The 19,640-nt window shown below is 41.4% G+C and overlaps 1 protein-coding gene across 7 annotated transcripts in view; it reads right to left on the reverse strand.

Moving 5' to 3' along the window:
• The window catches only part of LOC142097549 (ankyrin repeat and fibronectin type-III domain-containing protein 1-like), a 274,419-nt gene that overhangs the window by 21,983 nt on the left and 232,796 nt on the right, over nucleotides 1–19,640 (reverse strand). For all 7 annotated transcript variants that reach the window (XM_075179471.1, XM_075179472.1, XM_075179473.1 and 4 more), the window contains 8 exons: nucleotides 9,996–10,197; nucleotides 9,624–9,831; nucleotides 8,867–9,061; nucleotides 8,448–8,561; nucleotides 6,206–6,303; nucleotides 3,764–3,854; nucleotides 2,061–2,168; nucleotides 346–445 (listed from right to left, as the gene is read on the reverse strand). In XM_075179471.1, the coding sequence (XP_075035572.1) occupies nucleotides 346–445; nucleotides 2,061–2,168; nucleotides 3,764–3,854; nucleotides 6,206–6,303; nucleotides 8,448–8,561; nucleotides 8,867–9,061; nucleotides 9,624–9,831; nucleotides 9,996–10,197 (1,116 nt within the window). The remainder of the gene's footprint in view (nucleotides 1–345; nucleotides 446–2,060; nucleotides 2,169–3,763; nucleotides 3,855–6,205; nucleotides 6,304–8,447; nucleotides 8,562–8,866; nucleotides 9,062–9,623; nucleotides 9,832–9,995; nucleotides 10,198–19,640) is intronic.

Raw genomic sequence — 19,640 nt, forward strand, 5'->3', positions numbered from 1 at the left:
TAAAGTGATTTCACATTTTATTACACTGCAAATAGCAGTAAATGGATGTTCCTCAAGCCCTGGTCTGTAGGCCTGCTGCGCTCAGCCCTTTATATACTTATGATGAATATGTATTGAATGAATGAATGAATATTATATACATGAGTCATCAGCCAATAGCATTTCTATCTAGCAATCATTATATTCTGCACTGGGGAGACATCTCTATTTTACTCAACCCAATGTGTTCATGACTGAGCTTGTGATAACTTTCTGCAGTAGGAGCCCAGACCGATCAGCACAGATTCAGCTACCATCAAACAGGCAATGGGCACGGCTGACACTCCTCTGCTCAGTTCGTTGTACCTCTTGAGGCCTTTCAGAAACTTGCTGCTTGGATGAAAGAGATGTTTCAGACTCTTGGATACTGAATGTTTTCTGCTCTGAGGCTGGTTCTTGAATGGCTCTGGAACGGGAGAACAACCAAACTCGATCTCAACACGTCATGGCACATATATGCAATTTTAGTGGACATCTACAGCATGGACCAGAACCAGAACATCTGTTTATGATTCTGAGTAAATACTGTGTGCCAGTGCATACACACTGTACCCCTGAGATTGTGTTGTAAGCAGCGTGTCGGGATATGTGTTACAGTCAACGTAGACCAGTCAGAATGAGGGAAGGTTTAAAGGCTGTTCCAGATAAAGAGAGGAATGATAACACGCATCCTATGATCACTGAACAATAGGGGCCCGATTCATTAACAAACATTAATTTAATAAATGTTCGGGTATACGCACGCCCCTATTCAACAAGGAGCAGATCTGAAGATACATTAGTTGATGAATACAGGTCTAGGTCCGCTCTGCTCTAACAGACAATACACTGCAGAATACGTCAAATACCTATGTGGAATATAAAGTCACAAAAGACCGTACAGGAAAATATTATTATTATTGTAGATTTGTAAGGCGCCACAGTGCTCCGCAGTGCCGTACAGTAGGGAAAACAGTACATAGATAAAACAGGGACATACAAGGTAGACAAAATAAGCGCAGACATGAAAACAAAGGGTATGGAGGACCCTGCTCATTACAGAGCTTACATTCTAAGTGGAAGGGGGCACAGCTGAAACAAGAGGAGCGAGAGTGGCTCAGAGTGGAGATTTGGACAGTTGTGAGAGTGCATTAGTGTGACTTGTATCATCGGGGATAAGGTCACCTCTAAAAAAGAGATGGGTTTTCAAAGAGCGTCTAAAGATTTGAAGGCTGTGGGACAGTCTGACTGAGCGTGGTAGGGAATTCCATAAGTGGGGAGCAGCACGGGAGAAGTCTTGTAGGCGGGAGTGAGAGGTGGTTACCAGAGACAGGACAAGGCGAAGGTCAGAGGTAAATCTAAGAGGGCATGAGGGAGAGTATATTGATATGAAATTTGAGATGTATGAAGGGGTGGTGTATGAAGGGGTGGTGTTGTTGAGGGCTTTGTAGGTAAGGGTGAGAAAATTGAATTTAATTCTAGAGGAAACAGGGAGGCAGTGTAGGAAAAAATAATATTTAATTAATGTCACATGTTAAAAATATATGAACTTTTATATTAACATTTATTAGCATGTTCTGATTTTCTACTGTACATAAAATACATTTTTACAGTTGTTCCTGATTGCAAAAACATGTTCCAGCATGCAACCACAGCCGTCATCACTAGTAATTGGCAAATACACCAGACCTGTACCTGGTGCGAGTGATACGACTGACTGAAATGTACCTTTGAGATGCCCAAAGTTTGAATCTGACGCTGCTGCGTGCGCTCAAGCTTGGCTCGCCCTTACTGTTAACTGATTATGTGCATATGTCCAGTCCCCTCCCCGTTCCGCCCCTGAGATTTTAACCTGTCATAAGTTTCCCTATCGCTCAAAGATGAATTGGGAGCTGCTGCGTTCTGTTGTGTATAGTCCAGTTGTGCGCAGAGTAATTGTGCGTGTTATACGTATTGCCATTTGCGCTCCTTAATGAATCAGGGCCTAGGTGTGCATTATATTAGTGAGGGGTTACTAGTTTCGGTTAGCACAGATGACTCACCATGACACACACAGTGCTGATGACCTGTCTTCACCTGACTGAGCAGAAGATCCAGGGCTTCCGTCTGACCTCGTCTTCTTGATGCCCGACCGTCATATTCACGCCAATCTGGAGAAACGTGATGGATATTCCATTAAACCTAACACTATAGCTAGCCCTAGCTAAAGGCCCACTTCTGCATCAAACTGAAAGGGTGCCCCTTTCCGCTCAACTAGCTGCTTCAGCCTTCTCAGTATCACACTAATGGACAACTCAGGTTTAAATACTTTACACTCCTTCCACAGCCCTAGCTTGATGGGACAGGTGACACTCCCACCTGGTCTATATAGAGGAGTTCTCATCAGGTGCTCTGCTTGATGAGTCTCACTGCAGATACACCTTGTTAGCTGTGGAAAAAGATAACTCTAAACCACTTCAATATATGTAAGTTAATTCACAGTCTTTACTATTGTTTTGTCACACATATGTCCTCCACCTGTATATATTTAAATCTCTTTATTTTCAAACTGTATTGAAAATACATTACAAAGTGAAGACCCAATGGAGAAGTATAATGTCCAAATCATACAAGGCACATATGCAATATTGCTGCAATATCAAACAAGCAACTTACAGAACGTAACTTAAGTCTCTGGCAGCCCGAGGTGAGGACTACTGTGGTAAACTAGAAACCTAGCAAACAAAGGTTGGGAGCTTCGGGTTGCACGGGTAGAGAAGTGGGTGGTTGGGAGAATTACTGAGCAGGTAGGGGGTGCTGAGAAAGGAGGGAGGGGGAGCAGACGTACCTTAATCAAGCAATACCAGTAACAGGGGAGTGATGGGAGTGAAACCATGGGGTCCAGGTTGACTGGTACTTGGGTAGGGTGATGCGTAAGAGGGCAGTGATGTACTCCATAGATAAGACATACCAGATGCGGTTGAGCAACTCAGTTCTCGAAGGAGGGGTGGTTTGCTTCCACGCCCCAGCAATAAGTAATTTGGAGGCTTGGCAGATGTGTGTGAGCAAGCGACCAGTGGATTTGCTGAGATAGGGAATTGGCTGGTTGAGTAGGATTAACATGGGATCTCCGGGGAACTCCACCTGCTGTATATATTTAAACTAGGTACACTTGTGTACAAATGTGTTTGCAGCCTTGTTCTGCAGACTGTCAGCTGAATACCTAACTCCTCTCTTATAAGCCTCTGGCAAAGCACTCACTTTGTCACAAAACAATATATATATATATATATATATATATATATATACAATTGTGGATATGTATATGGATCATATCAGTAGCCCAAATGTTAAAGTTATTGTAGAATGGGAATTTTCAAAGTAGCCATTTGGATTTTCATTGGTGCCATTCCTCCCTTTTTGTCAAATGTCACCTGCCATTTTTATATATACATTGAATATATTATAGATAGAGAAATAAGCAAAATCGAGAAAAGGACATGTCCATGGGCCTAACCTCCTTGCTGAAAACAGCTCACTAGATGGAGGAGGGTAAGAAGGACAAGAGGGGCCCCTTTTTTTTACCTATGGGTGGAGCTTAAACTGACTGTAAATCAGTAAAGCTCAGTAACTTACAATTAAAATTCTCACTAAAGCAGAAACTTGCTTTCATTGTCATATGTGCACTAGAAAGATGAAAGCCGATTGGTTATTATTTTTTGGCTTGTACTGTGGGTGCCTGTAAGTGAGTTTGCGCTGTACTTACTAGAAGGGATGGCAAAAGCTGGAAGTGAAGTTTCTGGGGGTCCCCATCCTTTCATATTATATGCAGAAACTTGAACATAATACCTGGTTCCCTGTGCAAGAAAAACGTACATTTTAAAGTCAAGTGTATTTTACACACACATACAAATGAGTACAATTCTGAAAACGGTTACAAAGGAAACAGGTGGTCTTTTAGCCAAACTGTACTAGAAAAACGCAGAATGCAATGGGTTGCTAAGGGCAACACCGAATTTCTCCCTTGCACCAGGATTCCACTACAGTCATCCTATAATCTCTCACCATTGTCTGTCATAAAGATCCATGGAATTGTTTAATCCACACACTTGAGTAGCTGGATAGAGACCATAGATATCTCTACGTGTCTTTCGGGTGCTATGTATAAATCATATTACTGAACAGAGCAAAGGGGACTCTGGGAAGGGGAATTAATACTTTGGAAACAACTTCTAGAGGAATACTAATCCTTTATTATTTTCAAGGTGATATTCATCCAAGAAATTCAAAGAGGAGGCCTGGCAGACTCTCAGGAAGTGACATCGCTCTTAGAATGGTTGAGTTATAACAATTAGATTCTATATAACTTCCCGTACCTATCCAGCCTCACACTCATGGCAGCTATCAGGAAATTAGTCAGATATCATGCACGTTAGATGACTCAACCTCTAATGGCTGCTTGCAGAAAAAGAGCAAAGATTAAATAACTGAGAACTATGAATCAAATCTGAAAAAAATAAAACATTTGGTATGCAGAATGAGCAATTAGGAACCGCAATAAAAGAGAATGAATTAATAAAAGGAACTTAAGATGGATTGCGTGTATAATTGCTATGGTTGATGTTTCTCTAACAGAGCACTCTGCGAGTCATACAGTCTCAAAGTATATTAGGCTATAAGTAATTATTTTGCAGTTTATACAACACTTCATCAGCAATAGGCCAGATCATCTCAATGTTGATATCACACCAAACATATCTTGATGAATCTTCAAATAATACCGTGTACAACACAGGCAGGAAACAGAGTTATTTAAGTGGCTTATAAGATATTTCTTCCCCAGGGTATCGCTCTCCTTTATGATCAGGCATTTTAGGATTCTATATTCTTGACAAACACAACTGCCCCAGTAATGTCAGTTCTCATGAAGTGTGAGTTAGGAGACAAAATAATTCTGTCATGTAACATATATTGTCATTCAGACCTCTGCTTTCCCATAGCACAGGAGAGACGTTTCAGTGTTTAATTTTTTGCATTCTATAATTCCTTATCTTTGTATTACCATCCGTCGGTGTTAATACACGCTGCTCATTCTACTAAACATAAAATGTGCCACATTGTGGCTGTAGGTTTGGGGCAACGTTGGATGAGAGTGAGTGAAGGGGATAAAAAGACAGCTGTCATGCAGTTCTCAGAAAGACAAAACAGCCCCCGACCAGCCTGTGACCGTGTTAGCTGTAGGGGTTGATCCGTGGAGATGGAAAAGGTGACCGAGTGGAGCTACAGCCCCTGTTTTCCAATTAGCTATGGAGCTGGTGAGAGGGTTTTGATCTGTGTTGGTGGCGGATGGCCAAGTCCTGATTTATGATGAGTGTAGATATGAAGGGGGGGGGGGGGGGTGCCTTTAAATTGGTGGGAGTAAAGGGTCTGCAAATCAAGACAGACGCTGGTGGGAGACACTTTCCCTTTCAAATGGTTTTTCAAACTGAGGCACAAAAAATACACTAAAGACTCCTGTAGTGAATGAAGTACCCTAAGTTCTTTAAAAAGAGATGTTGTAGTATGTTTATAGGGACCGGGCCGGTAAGATATATAATTAGAAGCCTGATGATTATTTCCCATGCCGAGAAACGTGTCAGAGACTTGTAAATCAGCATTCACCTGCTGCAGTGTCTACGATCCATCTGCTCTGCCACTGTCTAGTCATCAGGAGACAGGACGGCTCTGCTGCTAGTATAATGAGTAGGACTTCGTGGAAGACTGTGCTACCCCCTGAAGGGCTACACTACATAATGCATCAAGATATTTGTTTCCTGATTCACTGGCTCATGCTGGATGCAAGGAAAACAAGGCTCGGTGATCAAAACAAAATATCTAACATTTCTTTCAACATAACTTTCTCTATACTGGGAGCTTCTATATAAGTGCGCTAAAAATATTCTCTGAAGTAGAAAGTCTTGAGAAAAACTAACCTAGACTATAAGAGTGTGGATAGAAGGCGGCATTTAATCACTGTTACTGAGTTTATTGGGAGAGGAGGGTTCTGTGGGAACTAAAGCATTGAGGATGTGGATCAGGTTGGAAGCTGGGTGCTAACACGAACATAAAAGAACGCTAATAATTAATTTGGAAAATAAATACATCAACTACTCTATTTGGGTTAATGCGCCATACATTTTCATTAGAAACACATACACTAGTTACTTACCGAAACAAGACCGCGGATATTGAACTGCAGGCTCCTCAGGTTTTCGACCACTACCTCCCCCACGTTCGGCGAGAACGAAGATGACAAACTCCATTCCACTACACGATAACACACAGAAACGTATATCTCAATGCACGCTCACACTGTTTGTCACACGTTAGTGTTGTGGAACTGGAGTAACGGCAGGACATGCATAAATAAATTCATTTAGCCGACACAAGTTGTAATGACGACTTTGCTTTGTGGGAGCTTACGATTTTCAATGATAGGAAAACATAAACACAGAGAAAAGGTGCTTAGAAGGATTCAGGTACAAAGAGCACAGGCCTATGTAAATATGTGAATAATAAGTAATTGTTTGAAGGAGTGTGATAGGGAGATTAATGATTTGCAGCATACACTCTTTTTCACATAGGCATGCGTCAAAATAAGTTCTAAAGAATCATTGTTAAAGTAACAAGAGAATATTTAGAGTGATGTGAAGAAGAGCACGGTGACTGCACGCTTTGTAGGCGAGGACAAGACTAATTTCACAAGGTATATTAAGGGAAAACATACATAGCAATGTTAGTCAATGCAATATATTGTGAGTGGGGAACTAGTTTAGTGTAATCCTGTGTAACCTTATGATGTATTGCGTCTATGTTGCACAAGCAAAAGTGACTTGGAGATTAATGTGGGGAGAAGATAACACAGAGGAGTAGGCTTGGGTGGTAGGTGTGATTGTGATATTGTTAATGAACAAGAACCTTTCAGGAATTGAGTTGGAGTGGGGGGATAGATGGAGTTTAATCTATGTTTTATGGAGATTTAGTGTGAAATGTCTTTAAGACACCCTGGAGAAGACAACAGATAAAAATGTGATTCTAGGCAAAGCGTAAAGGGGCAGGAGCTGGGTAGGGTAGAAAGGTGAATTGGGGGTCATTGCATAGAGACAAAACTGTAAGTTCTCCATAGTAGAACATTAATCTAGCAACCATGAACGTGCAGAGTAGTCCGTGTGATAATCAGAAAGAGGAATTGGGGAGAACATATGCTGAATAATTACAGATAGATGAAGAAAACCAAAACAGGGCTTATCACATAGGTCAAGATAGGAGAGGGTTTGTGACATTATATCCTGGCTAATAATGTTAAAAGAAGAGAAATGGTCTAGAAGGAGCATGGAGAAATTAGGGAGATTTGGAAGTGACGTGCGCTCTCCCTGCGGAGTACATGTGCGCTCTCCCTGCGGAGTACCTGCGTGCTCTCCCTGCGGAGTAGGCGTAAGCTAGCCCAGCGGAGTACCTGCGCGCTCTCCCTGCGGAGTAGGCGTGAGCTCTCCCAGCGGAGTACGTGTGCGGTGTCCCTGCGGAGTACATGTGCGCTCTCCCTGCGGAGAAGGTGTGCGCTCTCCCTGCGGAGAAGGTGTGCACTGTCCCTGCGGAGTACATGTGCGCTCTCCCTGCGGAGAAGGTGTGCACTGTCCCTGCGGAGTACCTGTGCGCTCTCCCTGTGGAGTACCTGTGCGCTCTCCCTGCGGAGTAGGTGTGCACTCTGCCTGCAGAGTATGTGTATGCCTTGCCTGCGGAGTACGTATGCACTCTCTCTATGTGGAGTGCAGCGGGCAGATACCAAATTAGTGAGGGTCCAACAAAAAGTGTTTGCTGTAAGGCAGCCTTTCAAACATATTGGAAGAGACTGTAATAAGAGCCAGGAAAAGGGTGTAAATAATTAGCATTCAGCCTCAGGTTTGGAATAAAACTGGCTTGTTGGATGTGCCTTGTCTTGATAACAAACCATTATTTAGTTGGATACACTAAATCTTTCTAAAATCTAAATATATCACATATTATTTAGTAAGTGCATGCTGGCACATTTATCACAGTTAACTAGGTAATGTTATTGACCTGGCACACACACCAAAGCAATGTCTACTATCTTTTCTGTTACACCCTATTATGTTTGTTTTAATGATGGGAGTAATTGGACATCTTTGCTCACATATGTGCAGGCAAAATGCCACTATCATGTCCACAGCAAGCTCACCAGTAAATTCCCTCCGCTTCCCTTGGTCTGTAACCGTCCCTTAGGATCGGGAAGATCAATAGCAAAAAACATGTGGCATTAGAAACTATTTAAAAACTTGGGCCATTGTCTGTTAAGCACCAAGAGAACTAGAATATTACAAACACTAAAATACTATGGCAAAATAATGTTTTAGAAAGTATTTTGTTTATTAGAACAATGCAATGACTGCTACCTTTGTATTTTGTGACAACAGCAGAGTTGACGCTCAGCGGATCCTGGAACGACACCTGCAGAGTGGTGCTGCTGGTTACAGCCAGGCGAACATTGGTTGGATGATCCGGCACACCTGTGAGAGAGAACGGAACGTCTTATATGCGCACCAACACAGAATTATCTGGCTTCCTCTGGGTGACTTTGTTGTCCCTTCTATAACAAATATATATAGCTACAGTCCAGTCAATGACTCTCACCAGTAACTACACAAAATATTAAGGACATTACTTTTGGATTGCCAGCAACTATTTCTCCAATAACTGTTGCAATTAAATCATTGTTAAGCTGGAACTAGAGTCTGTTCTGTCTGACACACAAACTAGTGAAAGTTGCACGGTAAGGAATACTTATATTAGGTGTTGAATAAACACAACTTACATGCATGCTCAAATCCAGCTTTCATCCGCTTGTAGAGCCGGTATCGCCATTCCCAGGATTTGAGCTGTTTCTCTTTTTCCGAGCAATCTGCATTTGGAGCCTCATTGACAACTTGGGCTGTCAGGTCATTCACCCTTTGCTCAGCCTCCCGAACCAACGTGGACAGATGGAGCGATCGGCTTTCCAAACTCATAACTATACAGAGAAAGAATGTCTGAAGCTAAAATTGAACGTCATTCTTTATAAAATAGACCTGGCTTGAGAAACACTGAAAAAGATATTATGGCATATAAAAAAACCAAAAACAAAACACAAACTATCTCTATGGCAGATATCCACTGTGTCTAGACTACAAGTGCACAAAGAATAACACAGCCACATTATAATTGCAGATATATAATAGAAGCCTAGTATCTATATACTATAAGTCATTAGCGTCATGTACAGACTTATCCAAACTGTTTCCTATCGAGCCTATCAACCTACTATACCGAGATATATGTATTTTGTCTTCACACAACAATATATGTTATTGTTAGAATAGTGATAGTTGGTATCAATTTTAATGACACTTTGAGTAGTATTTCACAGACAGAGGTGATCGTATCTGAAAGCAAATAATGAATCGTAAATTAGGGCAGTATAAAAGAGACCTAAACAGCACTGGATGTTAAAGCAAAACAAAAGAACATGCACTGTAGGAGAAATCTCTGCACTGGTACTGCAGAGAATTGACTCTTTCATCCATATTACTCACAGTGAGGACTTTCCTTTGCTCCGGCCTGCAGCAGTGTCTTAGCAATTGGAGCATTGTTGGTCATGATCGCTATATCAAGTGGAAGAAGACCTTCACTATTGGGGGTGTTCAGATCCAGCTCTTCCACACTGTATTGCTTCAGTAATTCCTGCACCCGGTCAAGATCTTGCAGTTCCACTGCCTCAAACAGAGCAGCGTTACCCTGAAACTGCAATAAAACCAATAATTAACCAATCCAAATCCCATGGGACAAAACTATGTTGATGATGGTGGTGGAATGTATAAAACTGAACTCATTTTTAGTAATTCTACTAGTAAATCCAGTGTGTTTGTTATGTTTAGAAGTGGTGGAATCACAAGTTCCAGACATACAAGACATGACTTCCGTAGCTTCTCCTTTTCATTCCGTGCCGCCAAACTGCTTTCATCAAACGATGTATAGTTCACCCGGAACTTCCCAGACAGGTTTCTGTAGAGTCTTTTGGCAGCGTTGGGTGAGGAAGGGCCTGGCGGCTTCTTGGTCTGTGCCAGCTGAATATCCCTCATCTGCTGCGTCATTTTTGGCGAGGAAGACCTGAGCGAGAGAGTCATGAGAGAATGTAAAACACATCGTTCACAGCAGCACTAAGCCCTTCAAATTGTGATGCTCATGGGCTGTGCACCAACATATCTGTGTCTGCTGCTTTGTACATGAAAACTGGTGAGATATAGAACAAGTGGCAGAGGACTATTCTCCCTATTGGGCATATGCATTGCACTTTGTAGCTGAACTGAGATAGTGGTCATTTGACTGTTCTATGTGGCAGGGACAACGCAGAGCAATCACCGGACACTAGTAACGCATATCTGTAACGGCTGACCATAAGCAGCTAACGCACAGGAACTTGTGTAAAAATAATGGGCAATGTTAAGATGTCATACAATTTCACTCTTTCTAACAATTTTGTATGTTTGAACAATGACACCCCTTACTTTCCACTTCCTCCTTACAATCTATCCTGGCTTGTACTAACCCTTAAACCTGGAGACATTTTCTTCTGTTGTCTCATAGAACGATATTATAGAGCAATGTGTGTTTACTGTACGCAATGTATACATTGTAAAATAGATCATGTTAGACTCCCAAACATGTACACCAGCAATATAGATGCCCAAAGCCTCACTTTCATTTTGTCATTTGTTACCTGAAATCTTAATAGCTCGTAAATGATCTGAATGTTTTGGGCATGTGACCAGGTTTATCATTGTGTAAGTAATTTGACTAGACCAATGACGTAAATGAAACACAGAATTCACTGTCAGATTCAGAATTGGGAAACACAGGTCCTTGGGGTGAAACCTTATCTCAGATCCACTTGGTGAGGAAAATGCTAGAGGATCTGTGTAGGATTTCATTCAATGTGACTTTAAGACGACACAGAAGGACAGGCAGGTACAGTGCAGAACACACCCTTGTGTGTCTAACATTGTGCCATCTCAACCTTTTATTCACATTGCTTTTCAGAGTGTCCGATTTGAAGTCAGACAATAGCTGGGTACAAGCCATCGCATTTCACTGCAGATGCGATTTCTATAACGATTTGACCACGACTGACAAGTTTCGATGAGCATGCAGATTCATGGGTACACACTTACACAATATACCTTCAGATCTGTGATCTTCATCTCTAATAACCGTCTACTGAACAGATCGCGACTCTGTACACCCTACAGATATCCGCCTACACTGCTGGACGTGAGTGCGTACACACTTCCACATATTCTCGACATTGTTCCATTATTGATCATGATTTTTAGGAAGTTAATTAAACCAAGTCAGCAGATGCGATGTGGTTTGGTAAGATAAAACATGATCGTGGGAGAGTACAAACTCTGACCAGCCGCTTATTGTGTGATCTGCACTATAATTGCATCAGTATATACCCAGTGTTACGTGTGCACTGCCCCTCATATGTAATAGTGCAACTCTTTTGTTTTATTTATACCACTTCTGAGAATTGTGGATTCTGCTATTCATATTGATTATAGAGAATATAGGTCTCCACGTCATAGATGATGACAACTCTTATCTTCCTAATAAGTCTCACAGGATGTCATCTCTGCTACTCATGGAAATCCAGCATCTAAAGGGCTGTCATGTTGCCCTAACAACAGAAATAAGAAAAACCTTTTAAAAAATAATAAACCTGTACAATACAGATGAAACTCTACCTGTCATGTATGTTTGAAAAAAAGATTTTTTTTTTTATATTATTACATTAATAGTGCAATAAATGCAATGTACAGATGTTAACAGTAAAACTGCCCTCTATGTCTTGTAATCATGTAAATTAGACATCGTTGTGTATTGTACTATGACCTTAAGCTCCTGTTAAACTAATCTCATGAGGTCATATCACAGCCAATCAGTCAGACTTCCAATGGTTTGATGATGGGGTACAATACTCCTGAATATTTTCATACATGCCTACAGTGATGGCTCGTATTATGAAACATGTAACTAGCAAGATGAATGTAGAATATATATATATATATATATATATATAGGGAGTGAGAGATAGAAACCTCCTTGAGAGAAGCAGATCAGAATATTAATGTCTATGCTGCCATTTATTGTGTTGACTTGGGAAGAGCCTTGCGTAAGTACAGATATATATGTATAAAAGTAGAATCGTCTGTACATATCTCTGGGGTCCTTTTAGATATTTTACAGTGAGATTTTACTTTTATATAATACGTCAAAGGTAATGTTTGGTTGTTTGTACCTGACTACATTTGGCTTTATTTTAATCTTTGTTTAAAAAAAATGTTATGTAGAAAGCGCAGAAACCGCTACTTTACAAAGCGTTTGTTTCACAAACGTGAGACAGATGTATACACAAGTCAGAAATTCTTTATGCATGTGGCACAGTGCGATGACCTCATGTGCACATTTATTACACAGTTGTGTCACAACACACTTAATTCTTTATAGAAATGTTATTTTAACTCTGGCACCCCTTAATCTGAACATTTCAGATACCCCCCTCCGTTGCTTTACGGTAGCAGGCAGGGGTAACATGTTTTTTAATACGGTAACTAGCTTAGTGCCGGACTAGGTGTGGAGTGCTTTGTAAGTCTGTCTGGCTTGGATAAGACCCTGGGAGTTAATAACTTGTGTCCCTGTGCAAGAATTTGTTCTGGAGACTGTGCCACTTCAAATCATTTAAATACAGCACTGGGAGAGACATGCAAGAATTCCACTGACTGTCTCCACTCTAAGGAAACAAACCTGTATCTGTCTGATCTGTCCAATCTAATGCAGTCTGTGCTCTGCTGCCTACATTCTCAAACTGTGGTATGTGGACCCCAATACGTTCCTCAGATTCAAGCGGTGCTTTGGGCTGTTAAATATCACTCAAACTAAAGGTTGCATTTATTAGTAAACACAAATATATAAAACTAATCAAAAGAAGCTTTTTAAAAACATGTAAATTCATTAGGGGTGGTTTGGTGTAAACTGAAGAATGTTAGAATGTGGAATGTTAGAATGTGTGAATGTATGTACACACATTAGGGGGTCCTCAGTATAAACAAACTTCAGGGGGTACTTGGTAAACATTTACTATGACACAGTCCTGCCTATCTAGAGGGTGGGTGGCATGGGTACAGTTTAGTACCGTTAATATCACCATGTGCACTGAAATATACCAAGCTGACACTTGTAAGCCATCACCCTAAAGTGGCCCCTACAGTGTATTAGGACTATATAAAGCATCCAATAATGAAGTTTTACATTGACCAAGCTAATTGTAGAAGCCATACCCTGTCTGCGGAACAGGTGGCCTATAATCTGGCTAATTGCTGTATATTTTAGTGCTCAGTAATGCAGATTGCCTTTCTATGGATGTCTTTTTACAGCAGAGCTCAGATAATTCTCCCTCTCAGACATTGGCTGCTGTCTTTTTCTATAGCCTCGCTATTTCCTCCACCCCTCCCTCTCTCCCCTCGTGGCCAGTACAAGTTCATTCTAAATATGGCTACTTTCATTCTCTAGAGTGAAACTCGAACCTCGGCACCAGGCTGACTGGAATCGGCACAGGGTCGGGGTTACAAGGGCCGGACATTCCCAGTCCATACACTCCCCTAACCCGGCTTTATACACTATGGGCCCTCTGTGCACTTTCATGTCCAACGGCTATAGTTAGTGTTTTGTGCAGATCTGTGTTATCCAAGCACTCAGAGAAGGGTCAGTCTAATGGGGCTCCAAGTCACGGGGCACAGAGAGAAAGCAGAGCGGCTCTGTGGCCTCATTCCAAGGCCATTCTATTCAGTGCAGTAATATAATGTCTGAAATACCTCCATAGAAACAAGTTGTTACTCAACCAACCTAAAGCATAGGAACATATACCAATCTAATACGTAATAAAGAGATCATACAGTGTATAACTTATAATAAAATGCAATATATTGTCATCACCTGTATGGGTATGGACAATGAAGATGTGAGAGTGTAAACGTTAGTGAGTGTAGTAACAGATACCCTCTGCATTCAAACGTTAAACATTTCAGACTGCAATGCCTGTACTTGTAATCAAGCAGTGATTGCTGCAGATATGTATCTCTTACTTTAGTCACTTTGCAGTCACCCTGCTAAGGCCAGTTCTTACACTAACCAAACTTATTTAAATTAGAATTACTACATCATGCCTAATGTTAGGGTCTTGTAAACAGACTGTACTTTACCTGATTACCTATTTACTGAGGTGAAATAAGACCCATCATCATTTATTTATATAGCGGCACTCATTCCGTAGCGCTGTACAGAGAACTCATTCACATCAGTCGTTGCTCCATTGGGGGGAGGGGGAGGGGGAGGGGGAGGGGGAGGGGGAGGGGGAGGGGGAGGGGGAGGGGGAGGGGGAGGGGGAGAGAGAGAGAGAGAGAGAGAGAGAGAGAGAGAGAGAGAGAGAGAGAGAGAGAGAGAGAGAGAGAGAGAGAGAGAGAGAGAGAGAGAGAGAGAGACAGACACTAGGGTCAATTTGATAGCAGCCAATTAACCTACCAGTATGTTTTTGGAGTGTGGGAGGAAACCGGAGCACCCCGAGGAAACCCACGCAAACACGGGCAAAACATACAAACTCCACACAGATAAGGCCATGGTTGAGAATTGAGCTCATGACCCCAGCGCTGTGAGGCAGAATTGCTAACCACTTAGCCACTGTGCTGCCCTATAATTAACAGTGCCCACTGGGCATCAATTAGGAGGGAAGAGTGATTACAGTAAGGGCTGGTCACTGCTACACACTCTTCCACGGTTTATATATAACATGGGGGTGCAAAAGTCTCTTGTGTGTGTGTGTGTGTGGTAGGTGGACATGGCTCTAATACTTGGGATGAGGGTACAAGATAACATCAGGTGTGGTCGCTGTATAGCCAATAATCAGAAGGGAGACCTATCGCACACACAAGGGAACTGCTGTAGAGTTTACGTATATGCAGTATATCAAGCCAAAGTGCGTTGAAGGTTTATACGTTACACGTATAAAAACACGATTAAGGAGATATTTGCAAAGAATTTCAAAACACACAGTTAAAATTGATATTTTCTTATATGTGATGAGCAGATTAAACTCCGTGTGTATATATATATATATATATATATATATATATATATATATATATAGTGATGGTGTTAGTAAAGTTGCAGATCATGATGTTTGGAACAGCTTAGATTTAATGCACTCTGTGATTTTATACAAGATCAATAAGGCCACTAAGTGACAAGGTAACACTCAGAAATAGTGCTGACCTCAGGAACATTTGAACTGATGGACAAGGAGAGGCAGTAAATATTCGGCACAGAACACACTGGTGTTTTCCAGCATGATGTGTGCCTCTTATAACATGATTGCATGGAAGTCATGGGTAACAGAGTGTGACTTATTAGAAACCCTCATCAACCAGTATATCCCTCCATCCGACATGCATTGGTGGTACGAGGTATGGTAATTGTGCCACTAGCTTTACCCACTTGGATCCTGGAGACTAGTGTTATGGCAGACAACTACCTGTCCCCATACAAGTACACAGGAATCTGTGGTGAAAGGACTTGACACTTGAGTCATGTTCTTGGATCTCGGCAAAACCTCCTAGGATATGTACAGAAATTGGCCATGAACTTGGAAAATCAGAGCAACATTTTATATTATATCCCAGTTATGATATAACATAATAATACTCACAAAAAGAATATAACTAAAACAATGCCCAAATAAACCATTATGCTATATGCAAGTATGTTGTATATGCATGCTTAGCATATAAAATATAAGATTGGAAAAGAGACGCAGATCTTGTGCAGAATGGAGGTGTCGAGTCGGGAGATATTTTGAGACAAGTGAGGAGATGTATGTCGGTGCAATTTTGTTGACGGCCTTGTATGTTAGTAGAAGAATTTTATATTGGATTCGTTGAAATACAGGCAGCCAATGTAGAGGCTGACAGAGTGGCTCAGCAGAGGAAGAACGGTTTGCAAGGAAAATCAATATAGCCGTTGCGTGCAAAATAGATTGTAAGGGTTCAAGTCTCATTTTGGGAAGACCAGTAAGGAGGGAATTGCAATAGTCGATGCGGGAGATGATGAGTGCATGAATTAAGATTTTTGCAGTGTCTTGTGTGAGGTATGTGCGTATTCTGGAAATGTTATTTAGATGTCTGTAACATGATTTAGATATAGAGTCGATGTGGAGAATAAATGATAGTTGTGAGTCAAAGATTACACCTAGGCAGCGAGCTTGCGGGGTGGGATTTATGGTCATGTAATCAACAGAAATAGAAATGTCAGGCAGGAAGGTTCTGTTTTTGGGTGGGAATATTATTAATTCAGTTTTTGAAACATTGAGTTTGAGTTGGCGAGAAGACATCAAAGATGAAATGGCAGAAAGACAGTCAGTAATGCGAGACAACACAAATGGTAAAGATCAGGAGAGGATAGATAGATTTGTGTATCATCCGCATAGAGATGATACTGAAATCCAAAGGAACTTATTACTTTTCCAAGAGAAGTGGTGTAGATAGAGAATAGCAGAGGACCTAGGACTGAGCCTTGTGGAACTCCAACTGATAAAGGAAGCGGAGCAGAGGGGGATCCAGAGAAAATAACACTGAAAGAGCGATTAGAAAGGTAGGATGAGAACCAGGATAGGACAGTGCCTTCAAGACCTAGGGATTGCAGCGTTTGTATGAGGAGAGAGTGGTATAATAAAGTACAATAAAACTGTAAGTCTTTCACTATATGATATATTCAGTGTAAGAGGACTGGTATCGCCACCTTGTGATAAACCAAGGCTAAAATAAGCTAGACAAGAGGATGCTGAAACTACGAGTAGCAAGAAAGAGCGGGTGAGCGTAGCACAAAGCAATAAAAATAACTGGATAAAATAAATTTCCGTCAAGCTAAGTACTGATGTTATATAACTCTAGTTGCATGATTTACAGTGATCAAAAAATCTTTTTGACTCTTTTCATGTTCAGTTATTAGGATAATTCCCTGTTCAATTATTGCAGAAATGCAGGGAGCGTTTTAATGTCTTTATGCTCACTTACATGTTCAAAAATGTATTTTTTTTTTTGTTTCATGTTAAAATACTTGAAACATTAAAATAAATAAATCATTATGTCCAGATTTTACTTAAAGCTGCAACTAAAACATATTTATTTGTATGTATGCCTACTCTGCTGATGGTTACTATCACTGTTTATGAGTCAGTGAGAGGCAGGTTATAATAAGTCATCTCATTGTACCTGGTGATGTCACACCCTGATTTCTGCAGCTTCTCCTGTCTTCGCTGACAAATACAGATTAATGTGGCAAGGTATAGATGATTGAGAGAGAAGTGTTGTTTTTTTCGTGTGATGGGTGGGGCTGGCTGAATATGGTTAGATTTGGGTGTTTTATGCACATTTTGGGACATACAGTAATTGCCTGTGCATAAAAGCAAAATATAAGACATTGGGGCATATTTACTATACTGCGGGTTTGAAAACGTGGAGATGTTGCCTATAGCAACCAATCAGATTCTAGCTGTCATTTATTTAGTGCATTCTACAAAATGACATGAGGTAATCTATAGACTTTCAGCGGTGGAAATTGTTTACAGGCATTACTGACTTTTACATCACTATTGTGGTGGGGGAACTTGGGGCGAGCACACTACACTCAATGGTACATGTTTTGCACCATCTAGATGAATTTGATAGAGGAAGGCATTAATACCTGCCTATAAACCAGTTTGGACAAAATAGGAAAATGTTAAGGTGTGTCACTTGCCCCGATGTCAATTAACTTTTTAAAAGTTGTGCAAAGCATCTGCTCAGATGAACAGGAACAATCGTAACGGGGTTGGGCTTCAAAGCATGTGCTTAGCGGAGAGATAAACGCAACGTTGCACGAAAACCCATTATAAGCTCCTAGGTATTCGTTATAGCAGCTTTTTATGAACCAAAAGAAACACCAGATTTTAAAAGAGAAAAATGTGTTGTGCATGCAGGATGTAAACACAGATGAGCTCTCGGCTTTACCTGTCAAAGTATTTATTAATGTGTGTTAAATGACGTTGAGAGGCTCCACAGTCTGCATGCTAAAAATATGTATAGCAGCAAATCGAACTACAAATGTTTCCTTTTACATTTTTTCCACAGTGAAATATGGAATCTCTGTGCTCACAATTATCTTTTTATGTCTGAAGAATGACAAATATTTATTGGGAAACTTTTTTTTTTTTTCCCTTGCTCTGAGAAATGTACAATTATAAAAACAAGTCAGCGAGGAGGTCTTAGAGTATTTAATGTGATAAAGGAGACTGTTGTAGGGGTTTCTATAGTGATGGGAACTGCTGGAGCCAGCAGATTAACATGCGTGAAGTCAAGGCTGATGGGGACATGCATGGAAGCATCGGGGTGGGAGGCAGATAGCAGGGAGCAGAGGCTGTCTTTGTCACAAACAAACACCCCACCTCCTACCCACCGGCTTCCTCCAGTGAGACATATCTAACCCCACATGAATTGGTAAATGACTCTAATTAGTCTCTCTGCCCTAGATGCCTCCAGGACTGCAGACCTATTTAAAGAAAAGAGAATATGATCACAAAAATATTCTTTTCCCTGACAGCGTAGTGTAATTCTCCCTCCTTAACCCTTTGTGAACCATGGGCCAGTCTCAAACTTGGCATGCTGAGGTAAAAAAAAACTAGCTGGAAACTTATGTGCTGCCTTGCACCTAGAGTTGTGCAACCAGGCTGGGGCACATGTATTAAATTGACTTGTATTAACTATACAGATATGCCCAGGGGAGGGTTCTTCTGAGTCCTCCCAGGGTGTCCTTGAAATTTTAACTGCGGAAAAGCGTGACAAGTGCTGATCCTCCCCGCTTGCATTGAGAGCCAGTGGATAATTATAACTAGGGTTCCCACTACCACCTGTATCTTTTTTTTAAAAAAAATAACAAAATTGCTTTAGTGGCCAGGCTCCCTCTACATGATGAAAGGGTTAAATTGCAGGGCTGTGAGGAGCCGCTGTACTGTGGGGTTCACAGAACAGCGGCCCTGCTAAGAACTTGCAGTGGCGCATCCTGGATTCAAATTAATATACACAGTGCTCCCTGGTGGTCCCAGCAGGCAAAGCACAACACTGGATCACAGAGGGCTGAAGCAGGGAGACTGCTGCCCTGGGATCTGGCAACCCATGCTCTGGAGCCAATTTTGGTTTAAGGGGGCAGCCAGACCCCATAGCAGGTCTCTTGGGAGTATTTTAGGCAGAAGATTTAGAGATTAAATCTCCCAGCTCAGACTTCATGGCATCAGGGTGGAGAGGGGGCTAAGTCTCCCCCCCCCTCACCTTGGTGCTGATTGGACTGGAGGGAATTAACACACCCCCTTGAAATGGCCTGGATTGGTTAAATGTGCAGGGGGTTGGATTACCCCCTACCAACATGTGTGATCATACCTACCACAGAGGGGTGTGCAACACTCCCTGTAA

The sequence above is a fragment of the Mixophyes fleayi genome, chromosome 7 (genome assembly GCF_038048845.1).
Source record: "Mixophyes fleayi isolate aMixFle1 chromosome 7, aMixFle1.hap1, whole genome shotgun sequence".
Lineage (NCBI taxonomy): Eukaryota > Metazoa > Chordata > Amphibia > Anura > Limnodynastidae > Mixophyes > Mixophyes fleayi.